We start from the raw sequence: 18984 nt of genomic DNA on the forward strand, positions 1-18984 counted from the left end.
TACAACCTTTTCACTAACAACGTGACTCATAAGGCTTTTTTATATCATTGCTTTTTTAAAACTTTTTTCTTAATATGTCCTCATTGGTGCTATGATTCAATGCTTCCCCCAAAGTAAATCTGTCAAGCCCTGACATAAGAATGAGGCTTGAAACCACATTAAAACTGAAAGCTTTTCAACCGAATGGCTCCAATTTAAAATCCAGACACTTTGATCACCACTTCACAAGAGAACCACACTTGAATAAACTCAAGACACATTCATCTGTCTGAACCCTGTAATTAAGGAGGGAGTCAGAGAAGACTTCAGAGTCACACAAAACACAGAAGATTTAGTTTGAGCATTTTATTAAAACTGTTTCCTGACAGTTTACAACAAATACTTGGAAGTATTACTGTACACGTGGGTTGCACTGTGTATTTATAGCTTCTGACATCAATTCCGACCAGACAACAGCATAATACAGAATGTGAAATTTAGTTCAAGGTTCATTTTTTTACAGATTTGGTAAAAAAAAAAAAGAAAAACTGAAAAGAATGATTGTTTCATTATTTGTATGTTCCAGTGGCAGTAAAATGAGTTGTTTAGGCTTGATATTCAGAGAAAGATGAAACATTTCAGATTTTTGTGAGTAAAAAAAAAAACAATTCATGCATAGTTCCCAAGGTATTTTACAGTTCTCTGATTTCAAACGTATTCATAAAAAAGCGAAAAAACACACCTGTAAATCTTATAAACCCTGAATCCCCAAAAGTGGCAGCGTGTGCTTTTTAAAACCAGTAAAATCTGCCTCTCTCTCTACTCTATAAATATTAGCTCATGGCTTCTGTATAAAACAGTCATGGTCATATTCACACACAAGCAATATTAAGAACAGATAAAAATAATCTTTTACTGTATGAAAATATATATACATTATTCATCACACTCCAGTTTTCTCCAGGATGTTCAGGATGTGGATTTTGTTATTCTAAATCTAGAAATATTAAATCTCTAAACCAGAGAGATCAATGGAGGACAGAATATCAAATTCTTGTTTCCGTGTAGTTGTACGGTTTTCTCAGTTACACTTCCTTAAATTCTCAAGTGTTTGTAATGTTTGTTAAACTGACGTCTCCGCAAGCGAGAGTGTTACAAACATCAAAAAGTAGTGATTCCTTCATTATCTGAACGCTAAAAATGACACTGGACTTGCTGTGTTAGACACATTCCCTCAATACTCTTGCACATCTGCACTACTGGACTTGAACTTGGATCAATAGATGCAACACATAATAAGCTCCGACTTGAACCTGAGCGTCAAGAAAATGTAAAAAACGAGTCCAGCTCTTCGAGTTTGTGAGTTTCCTTCCCGGAGTCCTTCCTGAGCTGAGGAGGATACTCACTGCTGCCTTTAGGTGTCACTCCTCAAGAATCATAGCCTCCTGGAAGGCCTCGATCCACCTACACAGGACAACAAGAGTTAAAACCAAATTTCATCAGCTCAGACACATCAAACTGCAGGAGTTATATCATAACTTGGGACTGCACTTGAACAAGTTAGTAATTACCAGACTTAACAGTACAATGTCCATTGCAAAAAATAACATCCCCTGATGGAAGGGGAAAACCTTCTGTGAGCTTCATGAGGGCCTTCATGAGAGTTCACTCATCACTGGAGCACATCCTACCTGATGTTTAAATCAGTGTATTGTTAAATGGGCAAATGTGTTTCATATCTTGAAATGCGAATAAAATGTAATGAACCTTTTCATATTTTTATTGAGACCAATCTCTATACCATCATTGGTCTCATAATGAACATCAGCTCACGTTCTCAGCTCCAAGCAGTGAAATACATCACAATAGCTGGTGCACCTTGCCTGACATGCCTATTTGGAGACCGGATGAGAGAATGGAAAGCGGGCCTCACCTCTGTGCAGTGGGAATGTCATCAGCTCTAAAGATGTAAAACAGAGTGTTCTTATGGTACAGTTTGAACTGCATTTTCTGGGCCGGTCCATTCTTCTCCTCTCTCAGGAAAAACCCCAGCAATGGTTGACTCTCCAGAGCAGCAACATCCTGATCACCAACCAAACCATACCATGGTTGTCATTCTCGGAGCCAATAAACTTTGGTAAAACTGATAAAAGTGCAACAATCCGATACCTCGCTGGCAGCGTACGTGTACAGAACCTTATTCTTGATGACAAACCACAGCCTCTTCCACGGCTTCTTGATTCCTTTAGACCTGTTCAAGTAGCCGCTCATGGAGGAGTTTTCTGTGTTGGCCGAGACCTGAGAGCGAGGAAAGTATTACACCTGCCATTTGAGTGATAGTTTCTCTCTCAATACCTCTTTTAAAGCCGCTGGAATCTTCTTTTGTTTTCTGGTGAACGAAAAAGCACCAGACTTGATGGGTGACACAGATGTTGAGGCACAGCGGTCACCTGAAGATGGACAACATTTGTGAGAGATCAAACAGAGTGCACCCGAAGAGTGGCGGCCCCAACCTTCTTGTACTCACTGTTTTCTTGGAGTTTGGCGAAGCAGTGGTCGCACACTCGCGCTGGCTGGTTCTTCAGGTACTCCAGGTAGTACTTATTAGCAGAGCAGGCCTGGCACACCACCTGTCACGCACATGTTGGTGTGGTTAGAAAATGATTCCGTGTTTTTGAATTCTCATGAGAGATGCAAGACCTTGCCGCATGCTCGACAGTGATGCCTCCTCCAGGTGAGAGTGAACTCGCAAGTGCAGATCATACACATGGTCGCCCTCAGATCTGGGATCCAGATCGGCGCTTTTGAACCCAATGGAGCTCCGCTGTCAAACACCACGTCAGCCTGAGGAAGACACAGAACAGTGCAAATTTTCATCAGAAGATTATCATCAGAAAATGTCAGAAACAAAGTCCAATCAGAATCAGAATGAAGTTTGTGTGGGCGGGAGGAGTTCGACAGTTGTCACTACTGTCAAAAAACACTGCCAACTTGAAAACACATTGACAGTGGAGTCAGTCTGAAGTGCAAACACAACATGTTAAGTAATTAAAAAATACCACTTTAATTGAACATGAACCTGCTTGTCTGGTCACTCTCTGCTGAGAAAATCCACCACCAGCGTATGTTCACAGTGTATTTACACATTTTGTGATTCACAGGCCCTTTCCTGGTTACTCAACTTGAAAATGTACAAGCTCAATTTTCCTTTTCACATTGGTCTGACGCTGCAGTCGAGGTCCCCAGAGACTTGGTGTCCTCATCGCAACTTCAGTCTGTGTGACATGCACCAAAATGTTCGGAAATAACATCAGAATCCCCAACTGTGTCATGGCTTACTTTGTCGGAATATATTTTTAATAGCATGAATATAGTAGTAATAATAGATAATATTTAATCATTTACGGCTGACTCTGTCTGAATCTCCGCTAGTTAGTGTAAACTCAGAATTTTTGAGAGAAAATAAATGCCTCTGAATTTTCATTTGAAAGAGTGACGTCACAGAGAGCATGATGTGTACACACCTACACACATTCTTGTATTTCTATCCTTGGAGGTTCCTCATTGATTTTCATGCCTTCCCCAACCTCTCACCCTAAACCTAACCATGGAAAACAAATGGCTAAAGGTAACCTTTATTCTTAACCAAACATAAACCCAATAATAGTGGCCTAGATATTTTGAAGTTTTAGCCCTAAAGATTGTATTGTATAAACATTTCACATGACTAAATACTGTTGTTTTCGTCGACTATAGTCTTTTGAGATTTCGTTGACCAAAATTAAACTAAAACAGGAGACTAAAACAAAGGAAAAGGAAAACCCCAGCCATGGTCTCACCTCTTCCTGACTGCGAGTTGATATAAAGGTTATTTTCTTCTTAGTGTAGTCATCAATGGCCTTTGCAATGGCCTCCAGCCATTCATCTCTTTCTGGGGCTGAGCTGAGGGAGGAGGCAACAGTTCAGAAAATGCCCTTTATTTTAATTTTTAAGAGTGATGTAATGCGGCAGAAGTTTCACCTGGCCGAGAGGATGAAAGAGCGTTCAACACTTTCGATGTTCAACTCGTTCTGATAAGCCTCTTGGCTGGGTTTGCTCACCTGCAGGTTTCCAGGACGACATTGGATAAGTGATTCAGATCAAATATTGCACATGTGAGCACATGTAGGGAAAGAGGTAGGGGCGTCATTCTGGACAGGTCCATCACACGACACATATTGTGCTGCAGAATAGGCCCCAGATATACATGCTGGACCAAACAATTAAGAAGACGAAATCAAACAGACTTACTTTCATGCCGGCCAGAGGGAGGACACTGTTCAGTTTGTACTGACCCGACTGGTTTGGGGTTGTGTACATGAGAGCATCGTTGAACTGCAGAGACAAAAAGAACGATTAAAACAGAAAGCAAATGACAGAAGCTGAACGTGTCCAGGTCAGCTCACCAGGAAGAAGACTCGAGGCTGCATGACTTTCCTGGACAGCTTCATCAGAGTTCCTTCCTTCAGGTAGACCTGTACAAACACAGAAACACTTTGCTGTTTACATCAAAAATCGTGTATCGTCTTTGTTAGCCTAGGAAAGATTCTACAAGCTGTCCACAAAGTCTCCGCAAGTCAACAATAATTATCGAATTCTAAATAAAAAAATATATATGCATATACCACCCAGTTAAATGAATGAAATAGCATGAAGCAATATTTTATGTAGTTCTTTTCTGACGCTCAGTGTTACCTTTACTATCCCTGCAGATTTGATATGATAACTACTGACTACAAGAGAACAACTCTTAAGACATCTCATTAAATGCCTTTGAAATAATTTTATGGACACCCTGTTTAAAAGGAACACATTTATACTTGATAATAAGCTTATTATTTTTGACTCATTTCATGGCTGCGACTTACTCTCCCTGGTTGAACAATTTCGTGGTGGCCATTGAGGCTGTACTGAATTTGCATCAGCTTCTGGAAGTTATCCTGGAATTGTAAAAAAAAACAATAGTGTAAATAAACAAATGAGGACACAAAGTTACAGCAATACAAGAAAAGTATTCATACCCCTTGTTTCATGATGTCATTTGCATGGTTGGCCACCTCCTTTACTATGCTGAGAGCCGCTGCAATTGATAGAAATAGCATAAGTGACACTGGCTCATCATCATTTAAGCGTAAGTTTGTAGTTATAATCCAGTACCCTGTGTGTCTTTATAATCCTCAGAGTCTTCTGGCAGATTTTTCAGATAATCTATAAAAAAAAAAAAAACATTTCAAATCAACACAAAGACATTTATATTTTTCACTGAGAAATCTGCAAATGTAAACTAAACATCTCTATTTCATATATATGTTTTTAATCTTTTATAACATATATTTAAAATCCTCCTCATAGACGCGTAACAATTAATGTGCGTGAATGTGAAATGGTGTGAGTGTATAAATATATACGGATTCTATGTTTATCAAAAGCATCAACGAATCACTTTTCTTCATTGGAATGTTTTGTTGTAACCCGACTGAGCCACTAGAGGGTAGCATACGAAATAACGCGCTAATATGAGTCCATGTGCTGTTAATAAACAAAACAGTAATTCATAAGAACATTTGACTTGGTTCAGGAGCAAACTGAAACAGTGTGTGGGAGAGAGAACCTGTGAGCAGCAGCTGGTACTGGGGGATTCTCTGCACCGGCTTCAGCAGGTAGTGTTTCAGAGCCAGGCTGGCGCACCGTGGAGTCATCTGAACAACACAACAAAAACATCGATTCGAAACATTCCACTGGCAACTCAAAATGCACTCATAGCAACATATGAATAAATCATCAATAAATCATGCAGAGTGACATCAATGTTTAATCAATGCCAGGGTTATTTGATTAAATACAGTTTACGTTGAAAGAATCTAGTTTCTTTACTTCAAAGTCTCGGACAACAGCCGCAAATGCTGGGTTCTTTCTGCACTGTTCATCTAACAGCGCCACATTGTTGTCAAACTGCCGGATGTAGGTGGAGTACATCTTCAGGTAAGGCCCCTTCTGGACGAAGATATCGGACAGTCTCTGATGATCACTCCTGTGGTCAGAAAAAAAATGGACCAGTAAATACTTTGGTGCTGAACCTTTGAATCATCACCAGCTAACTAGAGGAATTGTACCAGTGGGCCACTCTTTCCTCCAGCTCCCTCAGCAGGTCTCTGTTCAGCTGGTACAGTTGTGGAAGATAGTAAAGGATTTGACTGAGGACGCGCTCCTCCACCACCGGCTTCCCGTTCTGCCGGCTCGCTGTGGCCACAGCATCCCTGAAGTCCTGAAGAAGTAGTACAGAGGTGAGGAACAAATGCATCATCTAACAACCCCCTCTTTATAGGACTTCTCACTCAAGCAAGCGAGCTGAGTCAGGGCTACTGAGTCAGCGCCCACTCACACTTCCACACGGAAGGAAGTGCATGGATGCCACTAACACAGCAGAGGCACAGATGGACCTGTGACTTGGATGAGAGCAGGGAAATGTCTATAAAGAAAAGGCGCCCGGTTTTCTGGCAAAAGATCAAGAATGGCGTCCTTGCAAGGTCTTCTAAAACCAACCGTGCTTCTCGCTAAACAGCAACTTCAGAAGGGGGAGAAACGTTTTGACACACAGGAGCAGAAGGCCCTACCTCCCTCAACTATTTACTCACTGACCGGTCGACACACGCACATACAAACACACTTGCAGGACTGTGCTGCGTGTGTCTGCAGGTCGTGGCTGCAGCCTGAGGAAGCAGCTGCTGCTCGGCCTGGTCGTCAGCGGATACAGAAGAATGCGAGTTGACCTCTTTTCTTAGACAGAGTGGTCCGCCTCGCCCTCCCCTGGTGTTTTCTACAGATCCTGCGCTGCCTGTGCAAAAGTCATGCCTGGGGGTAGACAGACAGACAGGTGGGACCATGACCTTTGGTGTGGGCAGTCTGAACCCACTCACCAGGCAGGAGGAGTCCAGATTAACTGAGCACTTGTGGGCACTTATGACGAACAGGATTATGCTGAATCATTCCACCATTGTTATCAGAAAGCAAACACGAGATACAAGTGCTGGATTAATGCTGCCTGCCGCCGTCATGTACATGTTTGAATGACCTAAAAGGCGACTACATTCTGAGGTTCAGGCTCATGACAGACTTCAGTGTTTGTGTAGCGTCACATGCAACTTCTCAATATCCAGGATATTTTTTCAGTCACCAATTCCAGGCACACCACATTGTACAATGCAATGTCACAACTAAACATATGGACTGCAATTTCAAGTTTAAAAAAGGCTAGAAGTTTGAAAAATGTCAAGCGTTTGTTTGTCACTGTAGCACATCCACTCTGATTTTAAGATCATGCATATGTTTTGTTGAGTCCCAACCCTGAAAAAAATACAGCTCCAAATATTCAGTGTTAAGTGTCATTGTGTGTTAAAGGGTAACTATTATGTTTTTTTTTTCTTTAGTGATCAAATCTCATATACAGGTAGTGTATAGGTTTAAAAAAATAAATAAACGCAACACGGACAGAAGCCCTGGAGTAGGTTCACAAAAGCAAATCTGTATTCAAAATAAAATCCTGAATGCCTCCATTAACAAAATCATCTAATGAAATTTTACAAAATTCTGGCCCCGCTCATGTTTTGTTCTACAATGAAAGAGCAAAAAATGGTTGTTCCAGTTTTAACTGATCAAAAACATCACTGATGCATTTAGAGCAGCTTAACAACAAACATCTTTGCCAACAAAGACTCGTCTCACATGTCATTTTAGTACCACGTTTGTTGCTCAGTACATGAACCCAAATGAGGTCACAGTAACCACTAACTGACACACTGATTTAAGGAGCACTGTCACTGTTTATGTGTAGAGTTGCTCCCTTCCTCCCTCATTTCACACATTCATCTTCATTCTTGTTGTGAAGAACATTAGGTTCACACTTTAATTCATCTGTTAAGGCGTTAATTGGTGTTTAAGTACCTGCTGGGGTCAGAGTTTCTGAAGGACTTCTAAGTTCTGAGATTTTACAAAGAGATTAAAAAAATGTCACTGAGCAAATATGGATCTCTCCATTTCAAGCAGTTACCAGAACTACATTTATGAACACACGTTACAAAAGCAACAATTATTGACCTATCGATTTCAGATCAAAAATACTTGTGCACATTAGTTTTAAGGTTACCAACAGTTTTAGACTTAGACTTTCTTTATTGTCATTGCACAAAAACATATCACTATATTATGGCAACGAATTTTCGGTCTGAGGCCTCCGGTTTCCAAAAAAAAACCCCAAAAAAACTATATGTCCAAAATGAATAAATATCAGATAAATACTTTGGATTTGGACAATTTGGAGTTTAGACATAAAAAACAAATAGGAAGACAATAATGAGCTGTTTGGTTTTATTATTCTTGATTGAATATTTTCTCCTAATTTATGTTGAGAGACTTTAGTTCAAAGAAAACGCCCTCAGTATATTATCGCATACATTTTCTGTATTTCTGACACACAGGAAGGTTAGAATTAAAAATCTATTCACAAAACAAACTAAAAAGGGGAAATAATGTCTTCCGAAATAGATGCCCTCTTTTTAAACACATGGCACTGTTTCAACTGAACAACAACTAACAAACAGCACAATATTGTGACTGGTTACTGAAACAGAAACTGTTTGTCTGGTCTAAATTATTGGTCTTAAACTTTAGATTTGCTGTAAGGTTGTACTGCTTATAGACAGACACAGACATGGCAGGAAAATGTCAGCAAAGCGTGATTCTTGTTTAAGTTTTTTCTGTGCATATCCGCGTCGTGGCCAAAAAAAGCACAAGTGACCCACAAAAATTCTCAGACGACTGTAAGATGGAACACATTCAACGAAAACAAACCATGTGAAGGATTGTCAAGGCAAACAAAGCCATGTACGTTGAATATAAAGGAGCCAGTAAACTGATCTGGTGACCCTGTCTGTTTGTTTTCCTGCTCAGACAAATGGCAGAAGGAAACACTTTAGAATTAATGTGTCAGACAGCATTGCTTTGACACAGACAAACACAAAACCACAAACAAACTCATCCCTGCCCTCTCAGATGTGTCTGCACTAACAAAATATGTTTTTATAAAACACTTACTATGTGCAGCAGTTTCAGGACGTCCACAAAGCTGATGGAAGAGCAGAAATGTTTCAGTCAGACAATAAAACAACACAATCATATGTCGGTCTGGGCTCCACTTACACTTTCTCGGAGCTCATGATCTCCTGGGCGATGTGCACCACCTTCTTCCTTTTCATCTCATCCTCTTGCTGAAACAAAAAGACTCATGTAAACTTATGCAAGCACACAATACACATACAGAAAACTTCCTCCGTCCACATACAGCGTAAAACACCATGATGTGCATCAGCGGGACACTTGTAAACAAGCTCCAACCAGAGCCTCTCTGTTCAACCCTGGTGTCTGATGGAGTGTGCAGTGGAATGGTAATAGGGCGGTCTTTTGCAGACTTAATTTGGACGCTGTCCTTGGCCCCCCTCTTGACTGACTGTCCCATGTCTCCAGCCGGAATCTGTGCCACCCTGGAGCTTCGAGTGGTATCATGCAGAAGCACTGACAGTATCACACAACATGTCTAATCATTGACCAAGCTATTTTTGTCACCAGCAGCCCCTCCGTGTTTACTCCCAAGACCCCTTTCAACGAGTGCGGTGACATACGACCAGCACACTTGGCAGAGCTCACTCAGTCTCACACTCTGGCCCCAGTCACCCTGGGTTCACCTTTAAGAACATGAGTAGTCAAGAGTAACTCTGCTCACTGTAAATGAAGGATTAAAGGAACCTCTCTCAGTGGTGCACAGCACAGCTGACAAAAATATCTTGTCTGTCCAATTCCAGACTGATTTAGAGCTGCATGTTGTCTCAGGAAGGATTTAGATGTTTGAGACGCACATGGTAAGATGTCCACTAACCACACCTAGAAAGTTGATATCCAATTCATACAAACTCATGTATACATAGGATTTTCTCGCTACAATGCTGCAGATCTTGTATAATGCATCTATCTATACAGGGTTTATTTAATTTCCTCAAACAGACAAGGTGTCAACAGTTATTTGGCATAATTCTCATTATCAGTATTGATTTAAGAGTAATTTACCAAGAAAATATTGTAAAACCTCTTTTTAAAAAGAAGTTATACACCTAATTATAAACTTTCATTAAATAAACATATGCAATATAATTAACATAATACAGGATTATGAAATAGTATCTATTCTATTGTGTATTTAACTACTTTAAATATATATATACAGATTTTTTAAATGCATCATGGGATACACACATCCCATTTAAAACCACTCCTCAAGAGAGGCTTCAGCTGAATAAAGAATGTAGTACCAAGTCTTTTTACAGTGACGGACACCTTGTGCATTGTACAAATATGAATTTAATGGTTATTTTTTTGTTCAGTTTTGAATCTTTGTTTACTTGGATACTGTCAGTGCTAATAACTGTCATAATGAAAGTGTGAAGCTGTTGTAAACAATAATAAAAAATACATTTGTATTTGTTTTTGCCTGTATAATGCAGCCACACCAAGAGTTTTCATGATAATATTTGAGACTGTGTCAAATTTTCAGGGTGAAAACTGTTTTCACCACAGCATGTGGCCCGTGTGAACTCGAAATGTCCATCGTTGACTGAAAAACTAGATTATTATGAGCACAGGAGATGAAGCTGATAAGAAATGACAGGGAGTCTATTGTGTTAAATAAACACACAGTTTGCTCGGATGGTTATAACCTTTGTAAATACATGTAATAACACATATATAAAATTATACATGAAATGAATTACATTTTGTTACACATGCTTAACCTTCCAAATCAGCAAGGGATTACTGCTCTTTCAATCTAAATTCAGGATCTATTCTTGTGTTAATGCTCCAACATGATTCTCTACTTCATGTAGTCACATGGTCTGTCACTCACCAAGCACTGGCCAATCATGGGACCACACTCTGTTTGGGAATTGTTGCACCAACAAAATTGGAAACATGAAATGGCATTTTAACACATACCATCATGTATTGTGGATCGACCTTTTGACCTTGCCATTTCCCCCCACACACACAAAACCTAATTTTTGATAATTCATGACATGACTTTAGAACCAAAAGGTATTCACCTGTTTGTCCACCGCATCGATCTGCTCCTTGCTGGAGGTGGAGCTGTTGTCTTCTTCATCTGAGCTGTGGATCTCCTCCGCTTCGGAGTGGACGTCCCGCCTTGGCCAGTCACTGTGGGACAGTCATTGACATTGACACATTAAACACACTGTGGTGAAACAGTGTGCCTACAGGAGATTGGGAAGCTAAGGAGGGATGGTGAAATGTGATTAGCAAAGGGTGTGTTGAAGAAGTTGCAAAACAAAACAAATAATTAACCACATTGCTAAATATAATGACTTGGACTAGGAAAGAGTGACCACATTTCCGGAGAAAATGTTAACAAATACAGTGTGCTCAAACTCAACAGGAAGTACTGGTCACATCATAATTGCTTTACTTGTCAATCTAGAGCACAGATCACAACACAATTCAATTGCATGTCCTCCTGCGGTTGACATGCTGCTGCCCACACTGCCTACACCATCCACCAAACATAATCAGATGTTGGGTTTCACAGCACAACACGCTGGAGCTCAGCCCGGTTACCACAAGCAGCAACATGTGTCTCCAAGTTAACGTTTTGATCTTAATCTCCAAGTGTTTTCATTCAGTTACACACAAACTGGAGGCACAGATTGAGAGAGGTAGATAATAAAAATAAACTCCACAATAAAAGCTGCACCTTGCACACACTGCAGTTCACACTGCCAGATCTACTCTGACACTGTCTCTCTGAAGTAGAGCATTATGGCTCTCCAGCTCTGAAATAGAGTTCCATATTCAAACTGAACAGGCTTGGAAGGATGAAGATTCACTTGAAGCACTTGACATACCAGACAGAATTAGTAAAGCAGGCAACATCTCAGTCAGTGTAACGTTTGATGTCAGACCGTTGCCCCTCAACAGTCTTGACATGGCGGGAAGCCCATCGGTCAGAATGCAGTGAGAAAATAGGAACCGCTCCATCTGACAGGAACAGGTTCCAAGTGTGAGCCACCACCAAGTAAACACAACCTGAATGGAATAATAACAGCACACGGACTCGACTCACTAGCTCTGCTCCTTCTGATTTACTCTTTAAGATGCCAACTGTGTTAATGTTTGTGTCTGTTGCGCTGAAAACAACTTGAATGTTGAGCTGGGTTAAATTCCACTAAGGATAAATGGCAGGAGGCAGATGCAGCACACCGGTTGTGCCATCAAGAAGAACTGGGGGTTAAAAGATAAAATATCTCAGGAATTTTAAAAGGTAAAATATCTCAGGAATACATCAACATCAAGATGTGCAACCTTTCAGTCACTTTCACCGACCTCAGGTAACTGCTGAGGAGCAACAAAGACTGTGACAGTTAATCCGATAATTTGTTAGAGGAAGTAAGTGGCAATTGAAAGAATAGAGACTTCACAATCTTAAATAATTAAATATGAAAAATATAGAGTATAAAATAACAACAAATAACAATCCAAAAATTATCTTTTTTTTGTGTTAGTTAACCATTCCCATAATAATTGCAGTGATAGCGTAGATTTCAGCCTTAAACAGTTAAACAGATTTTAACATTTTGAGCCGCAGTGGAAGAAAAACTGAGAAGCAACATGACGGTGAGAGTCAACCGGCGCTCATTATCAACAATGTAGCAAGTGCAACTGAAGGTTTTGCTCTTGACTGATGACTCCCAACTCAACTACAACTGTTCAGGATCAGAGCGAAAAGATATATTCAACTGTATACATATCACAGTAGGCTCTTGGGAATGTGCTGGAGGTTTACATTCCCATCCAAAGTCTTGAGAAAGTCTGTTTTAATAATGTAAGCATCGCCTCAAGATTGCTCCTTCCAGTCAAGAAAAAATTGCACACACTTTCTCACGAACAGTAGAAAACCGCTGATGAGGTTACAAAGAGGCCAAACACATGTGAAGGAGGACGGGCAGAGCGGAGGAGGAGCGCGCTGGTGGTTGCTTCAGATTTATTTTCCCTGTACTGGAGAGCTATGTGGCGTTTCTGCGATTCTCAGACATTTCCTGCTCTGACCACTGAAAATAACCCACAGGAAAACAGGCCGACCTGCTACTCATCAATGCCTGTTTCAAATTCTACGCCAACGGCTGAAAAGCTGACGTTGACATTTTGTAAACACACAGCAGCAGTATCACCTTCACAGCAGCTCACACAGATCATACACTCAACCACCTGCTCTCAGATTGTTGAGGTAAAATATTAGATACGGCTCATCCCTTCGACCTGACTGATGAATGACCTTCAAAAACAATACACATGTTGTTGTGTGGTGACTGAAGAATTTCCTGTTTGCCACTCAAAGGTTTATCACTGTAAAGAACTATCAAACTTGAGTTAAAAATAAACACCAGGGACAGCAACAGTTACCACGTCTTCTACTTGTTGAACTCAACCCAGAATTTAGCAAAGTCATATTTAGTAGTACACAAGAGGAATGACAGCTTAAAATATGATGTGTGGGAATGATTTCATGAAATCTGCACACCACATTGCTATTATCTTCTTTGTTGTGACCGGCAATATTTGTAGCGTACAGATGATCTGTACTTGGATGTATATTTTATGTTTAGATTTTCACACACACACAGTGGTTAAAAACAAGGGTTCCGTTTCTTACCAGTGTGAGGGAAAACCAGGTTTGGAGCAAACATGGTGGATTCTTTCTATTACTAGAACTATTATCTTTAACAACATCTTTAACAGACTATTTCTTTCTGTCCAAATACTTGATGGATTCAAGTAGTACATCCACTTGATGGAAGTTTATAAGGCTCAAGTGACAAAAAGAGGGACGGTGGAACTCATGAAAGTCAAAATGTCCCTCTGGTATTGATAACTTCAGAAAAAAGTGCTGCAGCAATTACACACTTTCACTCATATTAATGTCTGCCAACAGATCAGTCCTCTGTATTTAGGTTTTTACATAAGTTCAACCACAGTTTTCCTTCCTCAAAAAAAAAACACAGAGGGTTAAATGTTGTATTCAACATAATATAATGTGAATCAGCAGTGACAGATTTAAAGTGTGCCACCCTCATCCTACATTCATCAATGGAAACCAAACACCGTGAATCCTTATCTTTCATCTTGACAAATCTTCTCGCAGAGAAGATAGAGATATGATTGTTGGATTATGCAGGTGCCACCATAGTAAGGTTCCAACGTCAAATCTAAATTTGAATAATTCTTTTCTCCTCGTGTCACCGTCAACAACATGGCTAGACCTCTGCAACTTATTTCACATGACTATGAAAACGCAGCCCAACTTGACTCGCGAGTGAAGAAATTGGATCGGGTTTTGAGTTATTTGGTGACAGTTTCATTTCACCTTTGATCAACACCTAGTTTGACTTGGCTTAACTTGTCAGCACAAGCCAGTAAAAGAGCAGATGTATAACTACAGCTGAACTCCACTCACATGATTACACTGTTTAGTTGTCCAAACAAAGACAAGAACACAAATCCTTCACTTTAGAGGCCCAATATATATGACCCAACACCCAGGTGACACAGGCAAAGGGTCCAGAACGTAGAGACAGTTTTGACAACGTCATACCTGTCACTCTCGCCATCCTGGCGTCTATGGTAGGGGTCCTGGACTTCATAGATGTCTGTATCACTTCCATCAGCATCTTGAGGCCAGCCCAGGCGTGCACTGTGGAAAGGCAGGTTCATATATTCCGGGATCTCCTCGTACAGAGGGACGTTTTCATACTCCACTGAACCATCTCCACTTTCTCCCCCATTGTCCGTTTCATCTGTGCTGCTAGCAGACCGGCTGTTCTTGAGGTTAGGGTCCATGCTGGTGCCGTCTGAGGACGGCCCACTCTTGCCCAGCAGCTTTGGCAACATCTTGACTGACATTCTGAGCTCCAGCAACTTCCGGAATGAGAGGCTTCTCTTCTGGGCGCTGACACGGGTTGCCAGGTCAGCTGCAGAGAAAGACTGTGCCCGCTGCTTGCACCCGAGCATGGGGGCTCGGCTTTTGGGAGGCATGCTACTCCGGGTGGGCATCTGTCTGCTAAAGAAGGTCAAGCAAGGTCGGGAGAAACGCCAGGCTGCTCTTTCCTGGGGAGGGGAAGGCAGTTCCCGCATGGGGGGGTCACCATGGGGAGGGGCAGGAGGGCAGATCGAAGGAGGCGGGGGAACGGGAAGGCTGTGTCTCTGAGGTTTCCTTGGCGGTGCCCTCATCAGGTGCTGATCCTCAGCGGACAGCGCCATTGTTGAACTTCCAAGAGGCACCTGGCAGCCAAGTTTGATCTGCTTTGGGAGACTGTGAGTGATTGGGTACCGCTTGAAGTCCCCATAGCCATCCTCCTCATCCTGCTCCATACAGTGCTGTGCTTTGTTGGCAATCATCCGCTCAGTTTGGGAAAGCAGATTTAGGGAGTGAGATGCGTTTTTATTGAGTGTGGGGGGAATGTGGGTCGATCTTTGAAGGCGCGGGGACAGAGAAGTCTGGCGTGGAGGAGGAACTGGCGCGTCAGACTCATCATATCCCACATCTGAGTCTTGTTGGGAAAGACTGTTGTGACTTAGATGTTGCAGTAGCTTCTGATCCTCTGTACTGGTAGGCGATTCTGCAGGTTCTGGCTCTGTCAGCTGCACAGTAACCTCCTCCTTGTGTTCCTCCACCAGATCCTGAGCGCTGCTCTCCACTCCATCCTGCCTAACCAATACCGGCTTCCTAAACTTGCGAGGTTGCGGGACTGGCAGAGGTTTACTGGGGGCTGTTGGAACTTCTGTATCAAAGTGTTCATCAGTTAAAGACAGGACAGGACTCGTACGTTCTGCAAAGACACTATCTGCGGCTGCAGGTTCAGGGTCATGTGGAGGGAGACTTACAACCGTACTGTCACGGGTGAAATCTGCATCATCAGAGATCTCAGTCTCTGGAACAGCTTTTGCAACTTCATGACCCAATACAGAACAAGTATGACACAAATCACGATCCTGAGGTTGGTCAGCAGGAAGCCTAGTCTCCTGACCATCATCACTCCTCCGTGCATCTTTGTTCACACCTAAATGTCTTTGTCTCTGAGGTTTGTCCCTTGGCTTTTTGTTTGCCCCTTTATCATCACTCCTCTCTGAAGCTACTTCTTCCGCCTTATTGTCGGACTGATGTTCCCGACTCGTCCCGGTTAATCCATCTACAATCCCATTATCTGATTCATCCTTGTGAAAAAGGTTCCCATTTTCATTCCTGTTTTCCAGATAGGAGCACTGCAAACAGTCCTGGAGTCCACAGGAGCAGAAGGGTATGATGTAATCTGATTCATGTTTGCCAGTCTCTGATAACATCCCATTTTTGGAGTTTAGTAGTGAGAGTTTGTCCTCTAGATGCTCGTTCTGTTCCTGAGATATTGTTGGGTGACCACTGACTTGTTGGGGTGGATGTGCAACTGTGGATTTGGGGATGCATGGTTTGGGGGCAACAGCCGGCTTTGCCCTCTTGAAAGTGGCGGGGGAGGGCTGGGTGCTGACAGCGGTGTGGGGGAGCGCACCTGGTTTTGGAGCAATGGGTGGGGGAGAGGGTTTGGTGGACGCAGGGAGCTTCGGCTTGGGAGCTAACGGAGGCTTCTTCACACCTGTGCAAAAGGAAAGAGGAAGAGGTGAAGTCAAAATGTGTACGCATTCTTTTAATAATTTGTGCACATCCCAAACGCTTCTTTTAAGACCCTCCCCTCTAACGCAAACCCAGACAGCTGCAGGCTTGGGCTCTAAGGCCAAAGGTCAGTTCCTGGCATGCTGACTGTTAATTCCGGAATTCTGACAGGAGCACATGATGCGTAAAACATATAACACCGATTTTCTTAAATGAGGCGGTGACACACCTTAGTGATTATCATTCATGCCTGTGTGTTGAGGGAACCTACGGTGGCCCTTTTGGACCATTACATTTTCAATCAAAATGAATTCACTCAAATTCAAATAAAAGGTTGATAAATCACACCTAAATATCAGGAGGCCTGAACATAAAATGGATTACGTCCAAATAAAAAAAAAGTGCCATTGACAGTAGAATAGTTGGTCACCACTTGACACTTTGAGGTCAATAAACAAACAAATAATATATTAGATGAGATGATATGTTTAAATAAACCTTGTACACACTAAATCAAATCTCTTATGCAGTGTCACATGTTCAATATAGTGTATACACATGCTTACACAGCATAAGCATCTCTTTTCAAGAGATACCCTGAAGGAAATCTAGATTTCCATAAAACAAGAAAAGTTTTCTATCAATTTAGAACATTCATTTTAAGGAGCCTCTGATTAACACTTCTAAAATCTGTCTGCCAGACTTCTCAATCACATCTTCTGCAAAAGGATCATTATCACTATTCCTCATATTGATCATATTCATCATCCATTTTCATAAGGAAAACATTAATGTATTAATGTACATTACACGAGGTTCAAACGCAAAGAACAGCCGTAGCCACTCAAACATTCCACAATCTCCATACAACTTCACATTCACTACTGTACACTACAGTTCAATAATGTTTCATGTGTTCTCCTACATGCTTGTACTTTAATGAAAAGTAACAGAACTCTTAAACTCGACGAGAATTGGTCATCGCAGGGTCTTCAAACTGCAAGAAGCTCCGTCACCGTTTGAATATATGAATATAAGTCACAGACGAGCAAAAACAAGCTCAAACAGTTCATATAACAATCCAGAATTAGAAGCCAAATTTTCCACTCCAGAAGATTTTTTGCTGACCGACAGCACGAGCAACCGAGTCATCAACCGGATGTTTCCAAAAGAGCCAACAACCTCAAACTTCTTCACCTCGGTTATCATCCACGCATTAATGGGAGAGTAAAGTTCACGAGTCACACATTCCTCGTCGACGACTTTACTTAAGACGAGATCTTGAACGTGCTTTTAATTTTTCATCACAACAGTGCTAGTAGTTAGTTGCTATGAAACGTCTTTCGAAATGCAAAGCTGGTTGTTTTCATCGTGTGTACACCTATACACGGTTCCAAAACTACCGCTACAGCATGTTACATTTCTTAAACAAAGCTGACACTTGCTTTTCTATACTATACTATACTATACGATACAAACACAGTTCGTTGGTGTTACGGGTAACCGGGTAGCAGAGACCGCTGAACCGATCGTGCCGTGACAAACAAGCGACAGTATTATGCCTTTTAAGAGCGTCGAATGCTTTGAATGTTAAAATAAATGCGATCATTTGCAGTGAGACATGAGTTTAGACCCAGTTCTTGAAACACGTTTGACTCGCTGCATCAGTGGCAGGACAGATGTTTTAAGACAAAGGATTCAACTCCCTCCAGCTGCACAGTTGCTTCTCCAACAACACAAAAGTTTTGGCACAGCGGTGGAGGCGTTTAGAGAGCATATTCAAACTGTGGTAACGTTGTCCCGTTTATATCTTTTTGAAGGCTGTTATTTACGAAACTGTAATTAACTGTGGCTGTGTAAAAATAGAGCCGATGGTTCAACCAAACAGTTTCATCCCGTAAAAATGGAAACAGATTTGTGTTATCCTAATTCAACTTTAGCTTTTACTGTTGGGTCAACAAATTACATTGTACTTTTCACGTAACAAACCTGTGCTCATGACTCCCGACGTGCTCCCTTCTCCATGAGTAAATTCACTTTCAATGGAATTCCGTGAAACTATCCTTCTTTTTCTCCATCGATAACACGCCGGTTTAGAAGCTCCGTTGAGGAAAAACGCGCATATCCAAAACCGATATTCCTTATCATGAAGACACCTCCACGGACAAGGTCTCCGAATCTGTTCCTTTTTCCATTTTCCCTAAGTTTTT

At 41.5% G+C, this 18984-nt stretch overlaps 1 protein-coding gene across 1 annotated transcript; it reads right to left on the reverse strand.

Moving 5' to 3' along the window:
- Positions 1-373: 373 nt before the first annotated feature.
- On the reverse strand, positions 374-18976 carry fgd6 (FYVE, RhoGEF and PH domain containing 6). Its single transcript, XM_053863985.1, has 21 exons — positions 18764-18976; positions 14726-16757; positions 11166-11277; positions 9214-9281; positions 9109-9139; positions 6132-6283; positions 5893-6049; positions 5630-5717; positions 5176-5226; positions 5040-5098; positions 4887-4958; positions 4425-4493; positions 4270-4353; positions 4000-4079; positions 3819-3921; positions 2680-2823; positions 2507-2609; positions 2335-2429; positions 2149-2277; positions 1913-2061; positions 374-1443 (listed from the first exon to the last, which is right to left on the reverse strand). Exons 1-21 carry the CDS (start codon positions 18771-18773, stop codon positions 1401-1403), a joined length of 3831 nt encoding a protein of 1276 aa, XP_053719960.1. The 5' UTR covers positions 18774-18976; the 3' UTR covers positions 374-1400.
- Between the last annotated feature and the right edge of the window lie 8 nt (positions 18977-18984).

Source organism: Synchiropus splendidus, chromosome 4, assembly GCF_027744825.2.
Source record: "Synchiropus splendidus isolate RoL2022-P1 chromosome 4, RoL_Sspl_1.0, whole genome shotgun sequence".
In the NCBI taxonomy this organism is placed as follows: Eukaryota; Metazoa; Chordata; class Actinopteri; order Syngnathiformes; family Callionymidae; genus Synchiropus; species Synchiropus splendidus.